The 14,436-nt window shown below is 46.7% G+C and overlaps 1 protein-coding gene across 1 annotated transcript in view; it reads left to right on the top strand.

The window, feature by feature from the left end:
* Positions 1-14,436, top strand: part of ASAP3 (ArfGAP with SH3 domain, ankyrin repeat and PH domain 3) — a 96,994-nt gene that overhangs the window by 18,439 nt on the left and 64,119 nt on the right. The window contains exons 2-3 of the mRNA XM_015410239.1: positions 5,604-5,676; positions 10,531-10,676. Of these exons, the coding sequence (XP_015265725.1) occupies positions 5,604-5,676; positions 10,531-10,676 (219 nt within the window). The remainder of the gene's footprint in view (positions 1-5,603; positions 5,677-10,530; positions 10,677-14,436) is intronic.

The following is a 14,436-nucleotide window of genomic DNA, read 5'->3' on the forward strand; positions in this document are numbered from 1 at the left end:
TACCCGTGCTTTGCTACGGTATTTAAGTTCCGTAAATCCAGTTATAATACCGATGACGTGAAGTTTGAAATGTGACAGTTGTTGGAATTCTAGTGGAGAAGACTGTAGTGTAAAAAATTAAGTGAGACATGCGTACTTTTTTTTCCTCGATCAAAGGACTTCTCTGCAGACCACATTGGTGGTTCTGCCCTCAGGTGCTAGGATCACCAGGCTGCTTGATGATCTCACTCTGGAGCAGGCAACATAGAACTGTCCATTTAAGAAGCAGTCATCTGTTAAGTCAATTCTTGCCATCTTCCATGAAAGTGATGGCCTCTCTACTTGTGTTCCTGGATTGTTTTGCTCATATGGAGACTGTGTTGTTCTGAGCACCTGAGGGTGATCTTGCTGGTACTTGGCCTGCGCAGGTCAGTGCTCCACAGGAGTACCATGTGCAATTGTCTTTGCTGCATACCTAAGTTGACTCCTCCTTGTAGCATTGGTGTATCTGACTCGACATTTGCCAAGAGCTTTCTTGGGGGCAGTAAGAGGTGAGAGGTGTGAGGGGGAGTTGGTGTGAGGGAGTGGTGATGTGGTTGAAATTTCTTCAGGTTCATGAGAGAGGTACACATTGAAATGTCTTTTATTATCTCCCCATAAACTCTCATACTATGGCCCTGCTCCTACACCTGACAGACACTGGCCCTTCTGGTGTTGGGAGGGATTGTATTTAAAGGCATTGGGGAGGTTGGGCCAGCTGCAGTGCTAAGGCAATCCTGCTGAGCAAACCTCCCCGGTGCCTCTAAGCATCCCACCTCCTCTCCTACACCTGACAGGCAGCTGCCTGTCGAGTGTAGGAGGGGGAGGAGTATTAGAAGCCACTGTGGAGGTGGGGCTGCACCCAACAGACAACCGCCTGTTAGGTGTAGGAGGTGGGGGGAGTGTGTTGGAAGTCATCCCACCTCCTCTCCTACACCTGACAGGCAGCTGCCTGTCCAGTGTATGAGGGGGAGGGGGGAGGAGTATTAGAAGCTACTGTGGAGGTAGAGCTGCACCCAACAGACAACTGCCTGTTAGGTGTAGGAGGTGGGGGGAGTGTGTTGTAAGCCATCGGAAAGGCTGGGCCAGCTGCACTACTGAACCTCACAGGTGCTTACTGGCCACTCCTGATTTCCTCAGCTGTCATTAGCTGTCTGCAGTCCCCTGTAACTGTTGGGTTTTTTACCTCAGAACTCTGAGATCTGCAGCTGACCAATGAGAGAGTGGGGGGTGCAGGGAGAGAGCTGCCTGGCAACCGCATAGGAATCAATGGGGGGGAGCACATTTCTCCCCTTTCGACCCTCTTGGGGTCAAATTTCTAAAAAAGCCCTTCTTAGCGAGCACTTATGCCATGGTGGGAGTGCTCTCCCCGAATTTGGTGTCTTTAGGTCCAGCGGTTTGGCCTGGGCGTTGATTTTACGGTGAGGGGACTTTCTTTTATATAGAGAGATTTAACATTCTGCAAACATTCCTCGAACTTTCAGGCTGTTTATGGTGCTTCATGAATGGATACAATTCCAGACAGTCTATCCACTCAATTAAAATGGTTACAAAACTTCAGAGTGCTGTACATATTGTACATATTAGATTCCATGTCAAAAATGAAGTCAAATGGGGGGGGGGCGCAGAGTGTCGCACAAGATGGCGGACATGTTTTGAAAAGTTCCCAGCCTGAATCTCCTAAAATCGACTACAAATCGAGATATCCCTTTCCAAAAACTATTAAAAGTTATGGGATTGAAACTGGGTGTTATTTTCCTGCTGGGGGAAAGTAGCATCTTTTCAATCCTGATCTGGAGACTGATGTGGTTGTAACTGGTGTGGGGTACTGGCCAGAGTTTTGGACTAGGGTCAGGGCCACTCTTTCATGATGATCACTGGGTGACTCTAGGCCAATTGCTCTTTTTCAAGGACTCACACATTATGATCTATGTGTTGAATAAGTCCAGTACTACTAGCAGAATTACCTATTCCAACTTGGGAAATTCTGAGAATTTGGGGATGGTACCAGGGGGGTGAAGTTTGGGTTGGGGGCAGGGGTTGCTATGCAGGGATATGATACCATAGAGTCTGCCCTAGCAATCTGTCATTTTCTCCAGGAGAACTAAAGTTGCCAATCTCCAGGTGGGGCCTGGAGTTCTCCTGGAATTACATTTGATTTCCAGACTACACAGATCAGTTCCCCTGGGGAAAATGGCGGCTTCAGAGGGCGGACTTTATAATATGCTATAGATTCTAGGTAAAATCCCTTCCTGAATTCTCCTCTCCATAGGCACCACCCCCAAATCTCCAGAAATTGTAATTCTGGGAGAACCCCAGGTTGGCAACCCTAAAACTGCTTTCCCCCCAACTGCTTTTAGCTCTGGTGAGAGGGGAAAAGTGAGTATTACAAGGTACCTATTTTCTTCTCCTCCACTGTGGCTGAAAGCAACAAGCAGGTAATTTCAATAGGGGATGAGTTAATCCATGTATTTTACCATGGCCCTCACCGATATGGGCTTTTTAAAGCAACTAAATTATACATTGTGGAATCCAGTCACAACCCTCTAGTTTCACACATAGTCTGGCTCTCAGTGTTTTCCTGATGCAGCAAGATTAAGACTACTTCTGAGCAGCCTCTGCCAAAACTGCATCGTGATGTGGCAAATTTTTGTTTTACTGTTCTGTTAAACTCTTAAAATTTTCTTTTATGGTATATGGCCTATGGGCTATGTAACGAAATGGCTGCCATGCAGAAGCAGCAGTTTATTTTAAAATGGCTGCCAGTCTGGTAGTCCTCTGGAGGGGGGAGGTGCTCCATAGGGAACAATGGGGCGGCCATACCTCCTGGCCTACATTTCCCAGAAGCCTGGCAGATAAAGGCTTAGTCTCAGCCTAGTCTTGGCCTTTGGCTCAGCTTGGACAGCAGCTTCAAGAGAGTGTACAGGTGGGACTCCTGCTACTCCACACTTTGTGGGCAATCCAGGCCACTATAAACCATGGTGGAGAGCCTAGAAGAGTAGCAGTACTGGTGACCAGTCCCGAGGAGGGCTGGAGTTTCTCTCCACAACAACAAGGAGGGGGAAAGCAAATCCTATCCTGAGGCCACAACCTCCAGAGGTAGAGAGGGTGTGTGTAGGGACAGAGGAATTGCAGTTTAATCCTGTTTATTTTCTGTGCCCGGTTGTGTTAATTTTTGTGCCTAAGTTGTATATAGTTCAAATAAACCTTTTTGAGTTATAAGACCTGGAAGTGCCTTGACCACTTAGTCCTCCCCGCTCAACACATTACCAGAAGCAAAGGGAGGCCAGGGAACCCAACCGGGCCCAAATTGGAGGGGCGCCCAAAGATCAAGGTACCCACTTTCCCGGGTTGGGGAATCAGCCAGAGGGGTCTCACTGTTCCTCTAGGAAGGCGGTGTTACTCCAGTGAGTGGTGGCAGCGAATGAAGAAGGGAAATAGCCCCACCAGGCAGGATGGGCAGGTGAAAACAGGGCCTTGTGAGCCACAGAACAGCTGTCCAGTCTCCCGGGGCTGAGGGCTATTAAACCTAAATAAACTTAACTAACAAAAATCAGGAAGAGTGAGGGGAAAAGATCTTCCAGGTCATAATCATAGGCCCATTTTGTTTGCATCTTGGGTAGAATTAGGGTTGCCGATTTCCTGCAGGGGTAGAGGATCTTCTGCCTCTGGCTCACTTTGCTGGCTGCTGGTCAGAAGAAATGCTTGGGTGAATGAAATTGGGAGTGGGGCACATCTTTGGTGTCCCTGGTATGATGACATCACTTCTGTGCAACCTAGCTGTCTAGCCTCAGATGATGGGGCAAACAAAGCAGGATCTATGCAGATTACCAGAGGGCTCAGGTAGCAGAGAAGGTGATCCTTCAGGTATGCTTTCTCCCCAGTGGGGACCCAAAGTGGCTTACATAGTTCCCCCTGCCTCCGTTTTCCCCTAACAACCACCCCATGAGGTAGGTTAGATTTACACAGAGTAACTGGCCCAAGGTCACCCAGCAAGTTTCCATGCCAGAGTGGGGGTTCGAACCTGGGTCTCCCAAATCCTAGCCTGACACTTGGACCACTATACCACTGCGGCTCTCAGTTGGAGCACATGAAAGTGGGCAGAGGGTGTGTGCTGCATGGTGCCTTGATGTGTTAGTGCATATGTCAGGGAGTGTGCTATGTGTTGCCCTGGCATCAATATGTGTGGATGTGCAAAAGAGGTGAAACATAAGTTGCACCATTTCCTTTTTTTTTTTTAAACAATTTATTAGGATATATTTAGACATGTTAACATAAACTTATATTCACCATTACAATCCTAACCTATATCCTACCCCCCACCCTTTCCCCCTCAGCCGGCTTCCAGCAGTGCTCCGACCTCCAGCCCCATACTTCAGTATTCTATTTTCCCAAATCCACTTTTTCTACAGGTAACAGTTACTTAAAATACAAGTACTTAAAATACAATTATACCAATTTTCAGTAGTTATCAAAACAAAACAAATTATCTTTTACATCTCCATTCTTTTCCTGTTGCACCATTTCCTGAGATTTAATTTCTAGACACCCTGACCAAAGAGGTGAACTCTGAAGAACAACAGTAGTAGCAGTATGCACAAACATTTTAGCAACACACGCCAGAAAGCCCAAACTGTGATAGTGCCTCGGGGGGGGCCACCAGCTAATGAAATGAAAGTACCGTGCAGGTGGTCAGTTGGAGCACTTTGGGGGGCAGCCCTGGAGGGAGGGGGCCCAGAAGAAACACTAGGGAGCCAGGCCCCATGGGCCCCATGTGCCCCATGTTACCTATGGACCAGCTGCTAGGGATGCCAGTTCCCAGGTGGGGGCAGGGGATCCCCTGATTTTTGGGGCTTCCCCCAGATGCTGGCGACTTGGCTTGCAGGGGGAAGCCCCACCTCCAGCAGTCATCTGCGGCCCTGCTTGAAAAGAGCGAGTGCCATGCATGCTGTTTTCAAGTGAGGGCCGTGTGTGCCTGCCCTGCAAGCCACAAATTCGCCGCTTGCAGGGCAGGCGCGGCGCCTGCTCTTTTCAAGCAGGGGCCACCCACACCTGCCCAGCAAGCAGTGAACTTGCTGTTTGCAAGGGCACGTGCATGCCCTTTTCAGGCAGGGACTGCCCGTACCTGCCCTTTTCAGGCAGGGACTGCCCGTACCTGCCCTGCAAGTGGCAAATTCATTGCTTGCAGGGCAGGCACGCAGGGTGCCCACTCCCCCCCCAACCATTTAAAGGGAGGGTTCCCTTTAAATGGTTGGGGGAAAGCAGGGGGAGGGGTTTGTGTGCATGACACTCCATCCCTGATGTGATGATGTTACTTTGCATGATGTTATCATGTCAGGGACAGCCCCTCCCCTCCTGGCACTGGGGAGAAGATTGGACCCGGCCTTCTGGCCCAAGGCCACATGGAATTTTCTGCCCATCTCAGCCAGCCAGATCACTTTCCCTCCTGTGACTGGGATCTACCCAGTTTTCGGTACCCTAGCAGCTGTGCTGAACATCTGCCAACAACGGGTGCTTCAAAGGGACTTTGTGTGGCCTGGCACTACCCAGCACTCTGATGAGCTCTTTGTACTCTTGCCTTGCAGAGCTTGGACAGCGACCAAGCCATTCTTCAGCGAATCAAGAAATATGTGAAAGCCATTCATACCTCTGGTCTCAGTAAGTTAAAGTTCCATGCATGGTGGTGTGGTGGAAAAGGAGGGAGGTTAGTGTCACTGCCTGGTAATTGCTGTCTGTTCAGGGCTTTGGAGAAAGCACCCTTTACAAACCACTTGGCATCAACACAGGGTTAGATCTGGCAACATTTTTCTCTCAGTCTATTGCCTGCAAAATATGATGATGTATGATTTGGAAACGGGCTATACTTACGCTTACCATTGGCCTGGTGGCAGTGGGAGAGCTCCTACTCCTGATCTCAGTTCCCTACCCTTAATAATATGTTGAGCAGGAGAAAAATGGAGGGTAGATGGTGTTTGATGATGCTCTCTAGGAATTTCCCTCAATCTCTAAAGAAAGACCATAGAGATTGGAGAAATTCCTAGAGTATCGCCCAGAAGCGACGTCACACTCCCCAGGCACCAGCCCCAAAAGAGTTGCTGGGGCAGTGACCCTCGATGGCAGAGTTGTTGAACTTATTTTTTACGAGGGCCAGATCTGGCATAAATGTCACTTCGTAACGCCAGGCCATGTGTGCTGTAAAATGTAACATGAGGTACTGGAGATAAACTTTATAATGGTGATTTCAGATGCCAAATGGCAATAGCAGGCTTGATTGGATTAAGTGTGATATGCAGAGGGGTAGTAGGCATGGAGATATCAGCGTTGGTAATGAGACAGGAAACCTAGGTCTCAATTTAGTCCAGGAGAATTCAGTCCTGGAGGATGCAAAGAATAAATGGAAATAAGGCTGAAGAAGTGAGCAGTGGCTCACAAAAGCACATACCCTACCACGAATGTTGTTAGTCTTTAAGGTGCTATGGACTTTTACTCTTTCTACTGCTATTAGAAACAACAACATTAAAAAAACAGTGGGAGAACATTTTAACCTTCCAGGACATTCAGTTGCTGACTTAAGAGTAGCAGTTCTTCTACAAAGGAATTTCAAAGGGAGATTAGAAAGAGAGACTGCTGAATTGCAACTGATAATGAAGCTCAGGAAGGCAATGCATCCTCCTGGATGGGACCTAGGTTTCTTCTCTAAATACCAATGCGGGATATTGTCATTTGGTGTCTGAAATCACTTCACTCTCCAAGATATAAGGACAGATGGACTTCCATTCTAGCTGTATCTGAAGAAGTGAGCAGTGACTCACGAAAGCTCCTACCCTGCTGCTAATTTTGTTAGTCATTAAGGTGCTACTAAACTCTTATTCCCTTCCACTAATAAAGACTGCAAGCTGTGCTGTTAGGTTTCCTCCCCCCCATCTGTTAGAATTGGAAAGGGGAATATCTCCAAGTGCCATGGGACCCCATCTCTCTCTCTCTGTTGCTCTAAAATTTCCCTCCCTCCCTCTCTCTGTCTGACACAAAAGCTTATACCTGGAATAAAATGCCATTTGTCTTAAAAGGTTCCATGGGTCTCTCTCTCTGGCTCTGAAGAAGCGTGTTTGCACACAAAAGCTTATACCTGGAATAAAACATTGTTGGTCTTCTTAAAAGTGCCACAGGACTCTGTTTCTCTTTCTCTCTGGCTCTTTCCTTCCCCCTTCCTCCCCAGGAGAAGGGGGAGGAGCCCTCAGCCAATGGAGGAAAGGGAGGCTTAGCTTTCTTTCTGTCCTTTGTGAAGCAGGAAATAGGAGTGACTCGGGAAAAGGAGCTGCAATGCAGGAAACAGGAAGCAGAAGTAGGGTTGCCAAGTGTATCTTCGCCGGGAGCGGGGGGCTCCCGGTCAGTGTCTTGTGTGCGCACGCCACCCGGAAGTGACGGGAGGACGCCAGGCACGCTGGTGGTGGGTCCATGACCATACAAGGGAAAACCATAGAGTTTTCCCTTGTATGGTCGTGGCCCCGCCCCCAGCATGCCTGCGTCACTTCCGGGTGACACACACGTCGGGGTGGAGTTCCCCCCGGGGCCCGCTCCAGCGGCGGCGGGGAACAGGCCTCTGGAGTGGGGGTTTCCCCGCCCCCCGGGGGGACTTGGGATCCCTAAGCAGAAGCAGGAAGCAGCAGAGAACTAGTTGCTCACAGGCTGGATAGGAGCCCTGCTCTAGGGCACTGGCCTACTAGGAAATTTGAGTTACATGGCCAGTCCACCTCAGCAGCCCACCCCAGCAGTGAATTTCAGTTCCTGGGGGCCATAGTTGGGGGCAGTTGTTGCTTTTGTGCCCTCCCTGTGAGTTTTCTGAAGGCATCAGGTTGGCTGCTGTAAGTAACAAGATGCTTGCTTAGATGGACCCTTGGTCTGATTCCACTGTACTCTTCTAATAGGGTTACCAGATGGCTTAACAAAAACAATAGATGTGCTTGCTTGCTTGCTTGATTTTAGCCTGTCTTTTCTCATTGAGACTCTAAGTGGATTACAATTTGTTAAAAAACAATTGAAACAGCAAGGACCTTCACTAAACAATGCAATAGGTCTAGGATTACAAAACTAATTGCAACTTTATTTTTATTTCGTTAGATTTTTATCCCACCCTCCCCACAAATATAATACACGAACAATTAAAAACAATTAAAATGCATCAGATAAAATACAATAAAATTCCTATGTTCTGATCCAGAGCCTCAACAGATGAGGTCTATTTCAGATTGGGGTTCCCAGATGGTAAAACAGCTCTGGCCAGCTGAAGAGGGGGCCCAGTAGAGGGGGGGGCGCCTGCTGCCTCAACTGAAGCCTGGTGGAAGAGCTCCGTCTTACAGGCCCTGCAGAATTTAGATCCACTTAGATCTCCTTTCTGAAAATTATTGTGTTTAGTGAAAGTTGCCAGTTACAATCAATTTAATTTTTTAGTCTTCCTTATTCCATCAACATTTCAAGATCTTGCAGTTAAATTATGCCATCTCTCTATATAATAATTGTTTTGGTCATGGACTCTCCTGAACATTCCACATGATCCCAAATCAGTTAGATCCCTGATCTGTCACTCAGAAGCTGTTCCTGTCCACTGGCTGCGTTGCCTGAGTCTCACCTCCAATATTCTAAACAATTTGCTGTTCCTCTCCCCCCAGTAGCCAGTCAGAACACAGAGGTCATTTGCATATATGGCCTGATTGGCCTTTGCCTCTAACATTCTAAACAGTTTGTTGTCGCTGTTGGGAGTCATTGAATGTGTCCTGAGGTAAAATACATATCCCAATCTTCCCTTAAACAGTCACTGGAGTTGCCAGTCTCCCTGTGGGGCCTGGAGATCTCCCAGAAATCACCATGTTCCTCAGCCACAGCACATCATTTCCCCTACAGAAAATTTCCCAGCTATTATAATGGCTGCTTTGGGCAGTGGACTCTATGGCGTTATACCCTGCTGAAGTCCTTCCGCACCCCAAACCCTGCCCTCCCCAGGCTTTACCCCTCAAATCTACAGGTCTGGCCCTCCCCTTAGTATTGCCAGCCTCCAGGCAGCACCTGGAGATCTCCAAGATCAGTTCTTCTGGAGAGAATGGCTGCTTTGGGCAACGGACTCTATGGCATTATACCCTGCTGAGGTCCGTCCCCAGGCTCTACCCCTCAAATCTATCTGTATTTCCTAACCCAGAGTTGGCAACCCTATAACTGGCTATAGATACAACCCTTCCTACCCTCCCTCTCATGGTCTACCTAAGTTCACAGAATCAGCATTGCTGTCAGATGGCTATCTAGCTTCTGTTTGAAAACCTCCGAAAAAGGAGAGCCCACCACCTCCCAAGGAAGCCTGTTCCACTGTGGAACTGCTCTGTCAGGAAGTTCTTCCTAATGTTTAGCTGAAAACCCTTCTGATTTGATTTCAACCTGTTGGTTCTGGTCCAACCTTCTGGGGCAACAGAAAACAACTCTGCACCATTCTCTATATGAACCCTTCAAGTACTTGAAGATGGTTATCATATCACCTCTCAGTTGTCTCTTCTCCAAGCTAAACATACCCAGCTCCTTCAACCTTTCCTCATAGGACTTGGTCTCCAGACCCCTCATCATTTTCGTTGCCTTCCTCTGGACACATTCTAGCTTCTCTATATCCTTAAATTGTAGTGCCCAAAACTGAACACAGTACTCTAGGTGAGGTCTAACCAGAGCAGAGTAAAGCAATACGGTCACTTCACATGATCTGGACATTATACTTCTGTAGATACAGCCCAAAATTGCATTTGCCTTTTTAGCTACCGCATCACAGTGCTGACTCATGTTCAGTGTATGGTTTACTAAGACCCCTAGATCCTTTTCACACATACTACTGCCAAGTTTTCCCCATCCTATAATTATGCATTTGGTTTTGCCTACCTAAATGCTGAACTTTACATTTATCCCTATTGAAATTCATTTTATTTGTTTTAGCCCAGTTTTCCAGCCTGTCAGAACAAAACAGGTCCTATGACAGATCCCTGAGGCACTCCACGTCACTCCTCTCCAAGAGGATGAGGAACCATTATCAAGCACTCTTTGGGTGCAATCTGTCAACCAGTTACAGATCCACCTAACAGTCATAGGATCCAAACCACAGTTTACCAATTTGTCAATAAGAATATTATGTGGAACCTTATCAAAAACCTTACTGAAATCAAGATAAATGTCTACAGTATTCCCCTGATCCAGCAAGGTAGTAACTTCTGGTGCTTTAGAGCAGAGCTAGTTGACTCTAGAGGGGGAGGGAAGGAGGAGCCAGAAAATGATGAGATTCCCCCTGACCCAATCCATGAAATGACTGTGACACCCCCATTCTGCCTACTTTTTACTTAATTAAAAAACAACAGCAACAGACATTCGTAGGACTGGTATTTTCTAAGGGTTATTTCTGGTCAGTGCAAACACCATACTGTCTGATTTAAACTGCATACCTGGCAACCCTTTCTTCTGATCTTACTTCTGAGTATCCCCTTTCTTTAGCCCATGTGGAGAATGAAGAACAATACTCTGAAACTCTAGAAAACTTTGGAAACAACCACTTGTCGCAGAACAACCATGAGCTTTCCACAGGCTTCCTGAATCTGGCTGTCTTCACTAGGGAAGTGACGGCACTCTTCAAGAACCTGGTAAGGACCACTGTGGCAAGACGCTTTTCTGGGCCTTGGCTTTGTTATCAGTTCACTTCCTCAGTTGGTTTTGCTGGATGGAAGAGAGCTGAGTTGGTAAAGCTCTGCCCTGGTTTCTCCACATCTTATTCAGCTGGCTTTCCAGGTGGTAAAATCTTTGGCTAGCGTTGCCCATATGCTTCACAAGCATAAGGGTTTGTTTTAAAAAGCAAACAGAAAGTGTCTGCCAGCTATACATTCTGTGCTTCTTTAGAATATCAAGAGGCAAATAGCAGGTTTTATTTCTTGCCCCGAGTCCTGTCCTGATGAACGCACCATTTCCCGGCTGCCTTGTGCAAAATGTACATTGTTAAAGAGATAAAAATCCAGCACTTTAAACTAGAGAGCTGGCCTGGTAAGACTTTTGAACTAGGAGTGAGGAGACCTAGACCGATTCCCCACAAGCAGCTGTGCCACCCTCACTCTTCCGTTTGCCCCGGTTGCATTGGTCAGTTTCACACTATTTGCTGTGCGGCTGCATTTTGACCCACATCTCCCCCTGATTTCCCCCGCGTCTTCTCGATCCTTGTTTTTTGAGATCGAGAAGACACGGGGGGAAATGGGGGGAGATGCGGGTCAAAATGCAGCAGTGCAGCAAATAGTGTGAAATTGGCCAATGCAACTGTAGCAAACTGAAGAACGAGGGCAGCACAGCTGCTTGTGGAGAATCAGCCCCAGATTCAGAAGCCCCACTTAGGAGGAAGCCCACGTGTAGTGATCTCTTGGGACTGATTCACACATTACAAAGTCCGTCTGGTGGACATCAAAGGGGGTACCTGTGATAATCTCATGATATTTTTTGGACAAACTCTATGGTTTTGAAGAGAGAAAAATAAAAGTTTTGCCCAAAAACTAGAGGATTACTGTCAAGCCCAGGGTTAACGTTTGTTTCCTTAAGTTCTGTTTGTCTTCCCCTTTGCTTGTCATGTTGAATTCCTGGGGGGGGGGGGGGTGTTGTGAGAGTGCATGGGAGTAGAAGCCATAATTATTCCTGAAGTTGTGCCCCAAGGGTTGGTTGTCATGGGACTGACCTTGGTGAATCTTTGTGCTATGCCTAGGTTAGATAGGGCACCATGTATCTGTCTGTGTTGCCATAGAAATGCTAGGGGGGTAGGTGTGACATGGGTGAATGTGGAATTTTATGCTTTTACCTATAACCTGTAAGTTCCCGGGTTTTCTTCAGCCCTAACAAAAGTTCTTGAACCTACAGCAAGCATATCTCTCATAAACATTTCACTGCCAATAGTGTGTGTGGAGAGTGACTTAACTGGGGGCCTGACAATCACCCCGATGTCAGCGATGCAGTGATGTAACTTCTGGTTGACATAATTGAAGCACGCATGGAAGAAGATCCCAGAGAGGACCCAGGAGCCCCCCAATGGTGGCTAGGTAGGACCTGGGAACTCTACCAGGAATTTCCTAACCTGGAGTTGGCAACACTATCTCCTTCACTCCCAGCAGCCAACCTACCTTTATCTGCCCATCTGTCTTAAACTCCCCCCCAGCAGCCTCTACCTAGGAAAGCTGTGGCCCGCATTTGTGATGCTGGCCACTGGGTCAGTCTCACGTGGGAACCCTCAAGGACTCATGGGGTGGCACTCATCCTGTATCCCTTCCCCACACTATTTGCTCTTTCCACACTATTTGCTATTTCCCTACCCTGGCAACTCCCCACATCCTCTCCCATTTCTCTGCCTCATTCTCTCCTTCTCAACCATTCACCAACCCACCTTTTATCTGCCTCCCATCTTCAGCTAAATTTATTATTTATTAATTTCATTTATATCCTACCTTTCTCCACAGTGGGCAACAAAGCAGCTTACATTATTCTCCTTTCCTCTTTTTTAACTGCACAAAAACCTTGTGAGGTAGGTTAGGCTGAAAGTATGTGACTGCTCCAAAATCACCCACTGAGCTTCCACAGCAAGATGGGGATTCGAACCTCAGTCTCCCAGACCCTACTCTGAAGCTTAAACTGCTAAACCACATTGGCTTTCATAGGGTGGCTGCCGTTGAACAGTAGCATGAATGTGGAAATGAAAACAATTCCACTGTAATGAAATGCGCTAAGAAATTTTAAAATAAATCTTATAAACACTAATTGTTTTAAAGTCTAATTTTTTTAAAAAAAAACATGTTCTATAATTTTAATGTGAAAATATCAAATTCTATAAAGGTATCATCTACGAAAATTGCATACTCATAACCAAAAGCACCAAAGTACATTAAATACAGTCCAAAATATCCAAGTCTCAATGTAATAATTAGTCAATAGATAAATAGTCAATAGATAGATAGAGAGTTCATCAAAAGGAAAGCTCAAGTCAGTATTCATCAAGTCAGAAGATTCATCAGATCAGTCAGTTCACATGAGGATCACGTGTATAGATACTCTCATTTCAATTATCTTCTTCCGTGAGACAAACAGTAAAAGGTTACAATTTCTGCAAACTTCTTTAATTTCAAGGTGGTGACAAGTCACAATTGTTTCCACAGTCTGTACAAGACATTTTCAAATCCGGGCACCATTACACAGCTTCAAATTGAAATCACTCAGAACATTATGGTGTTACTATGGCTAGTAGCCACTGATGGACCTTTCCTCCATAAATCTGCCTAATGTCCTTTTAAAGCTATCTATGCTTGTGGCCATCACTGCCTCCCCTGGTAGTTGATTTCACAGTTCAATTACTTACTGAATAAAGCCTTTTCAAGTACATTATCTTGTCTTTATCACAGCCCTCTAAAGTAGACCAGTATATTATTCTGAGGATTGGGAATCGAAGTTTAGAGCTGATGGCTTTACCTAAGGCTATCTAATGAGTGAATAGCAGAGGCACGATCTGATCCAGGACCTCCAGGAGCACACTAGTGGAAAAAGGGCAAAGAGGGGAAGGTACGGAGTGTCAATCTTTAGTTTAGTTTCTCTTCGATCCACTTCACTGCTTGCCATAATATTGGGGGAGGGAATTCCTGAAGGGAGTCAATGGGTTGTTTGGAGTGAATGCTTTTAGAAGCCACAACCATTTCTTAAGCTGTGCCCCAGTGCCGGTTCCCAAGGGAGCTGGCCTTGGAGTCTTATCTGCCAGGCTAGGATGTAGATAAGGCACCGTATATCTGTCAGGGTTGCCATAGTGACCTAAGGGCTGGATGGTATGCATGAGATGTGGGGTGTTGTTTGCCTTACCTATAACTCGGGATTTTCGCACCTTTTTGTTAGTTCTGACACAGAGCCTGTTTCCTAATGTAAGCATCCTCCGGTATATATAATTCAATTTTGGTTATGGATTCCCCTGAACATTCCAACACGCTCCAAAATCAGTTTGCTCTCTGATCTGTCATTCAGAGGGTCTCTCTATCCACTGGCTGCTTTGCCTGAGTCCTGCCTCCAACATTCTAAACAGAGTGCTGTTCCTCTCCCCCCCACAGCCAGTCAGAACACAGAGGTCATTTGCATATGTGGCCTGATTTGCCTTTGCCTCGGAACACAGAGGTCGTTTGCATATGCGGCCTCACTGGCCTTTCCCTCTAACATTCTAAACAGTTTGCTGTTGATGTTCTGAGGCAAAATAAATTTCTTCTTAGAGTCTGTTGGGGGAAACCATGGTTGCAAATCTCCAGGTGAGGGCTGAAGATCACTCAGAATTACAACTGCTTTCCAGATGACAGAGATCAGTTCCCCTGAAGAAAATGGTGGACTCTGTGTCCTTATATCCTGCTG

The sequence above is a fragment of the Gekko japonicus genome, unplaced genomic scaffold (assembly GCF_001447785.1).
Source record: "Gekko japonicus isolate JY-2015 unplaced genomic scaffold, Gekko_japonicus_V1.1 scaffold1200, whole genome shotgun sequence".
In the NCBI taxonomy this organism is placed as follows: domain Eukaryota; kingdom Metazoa; phylum Chordata; class Lepidosauria; order Squamata; family Gekkonidae; genus Gekko; species Gekko japonicus.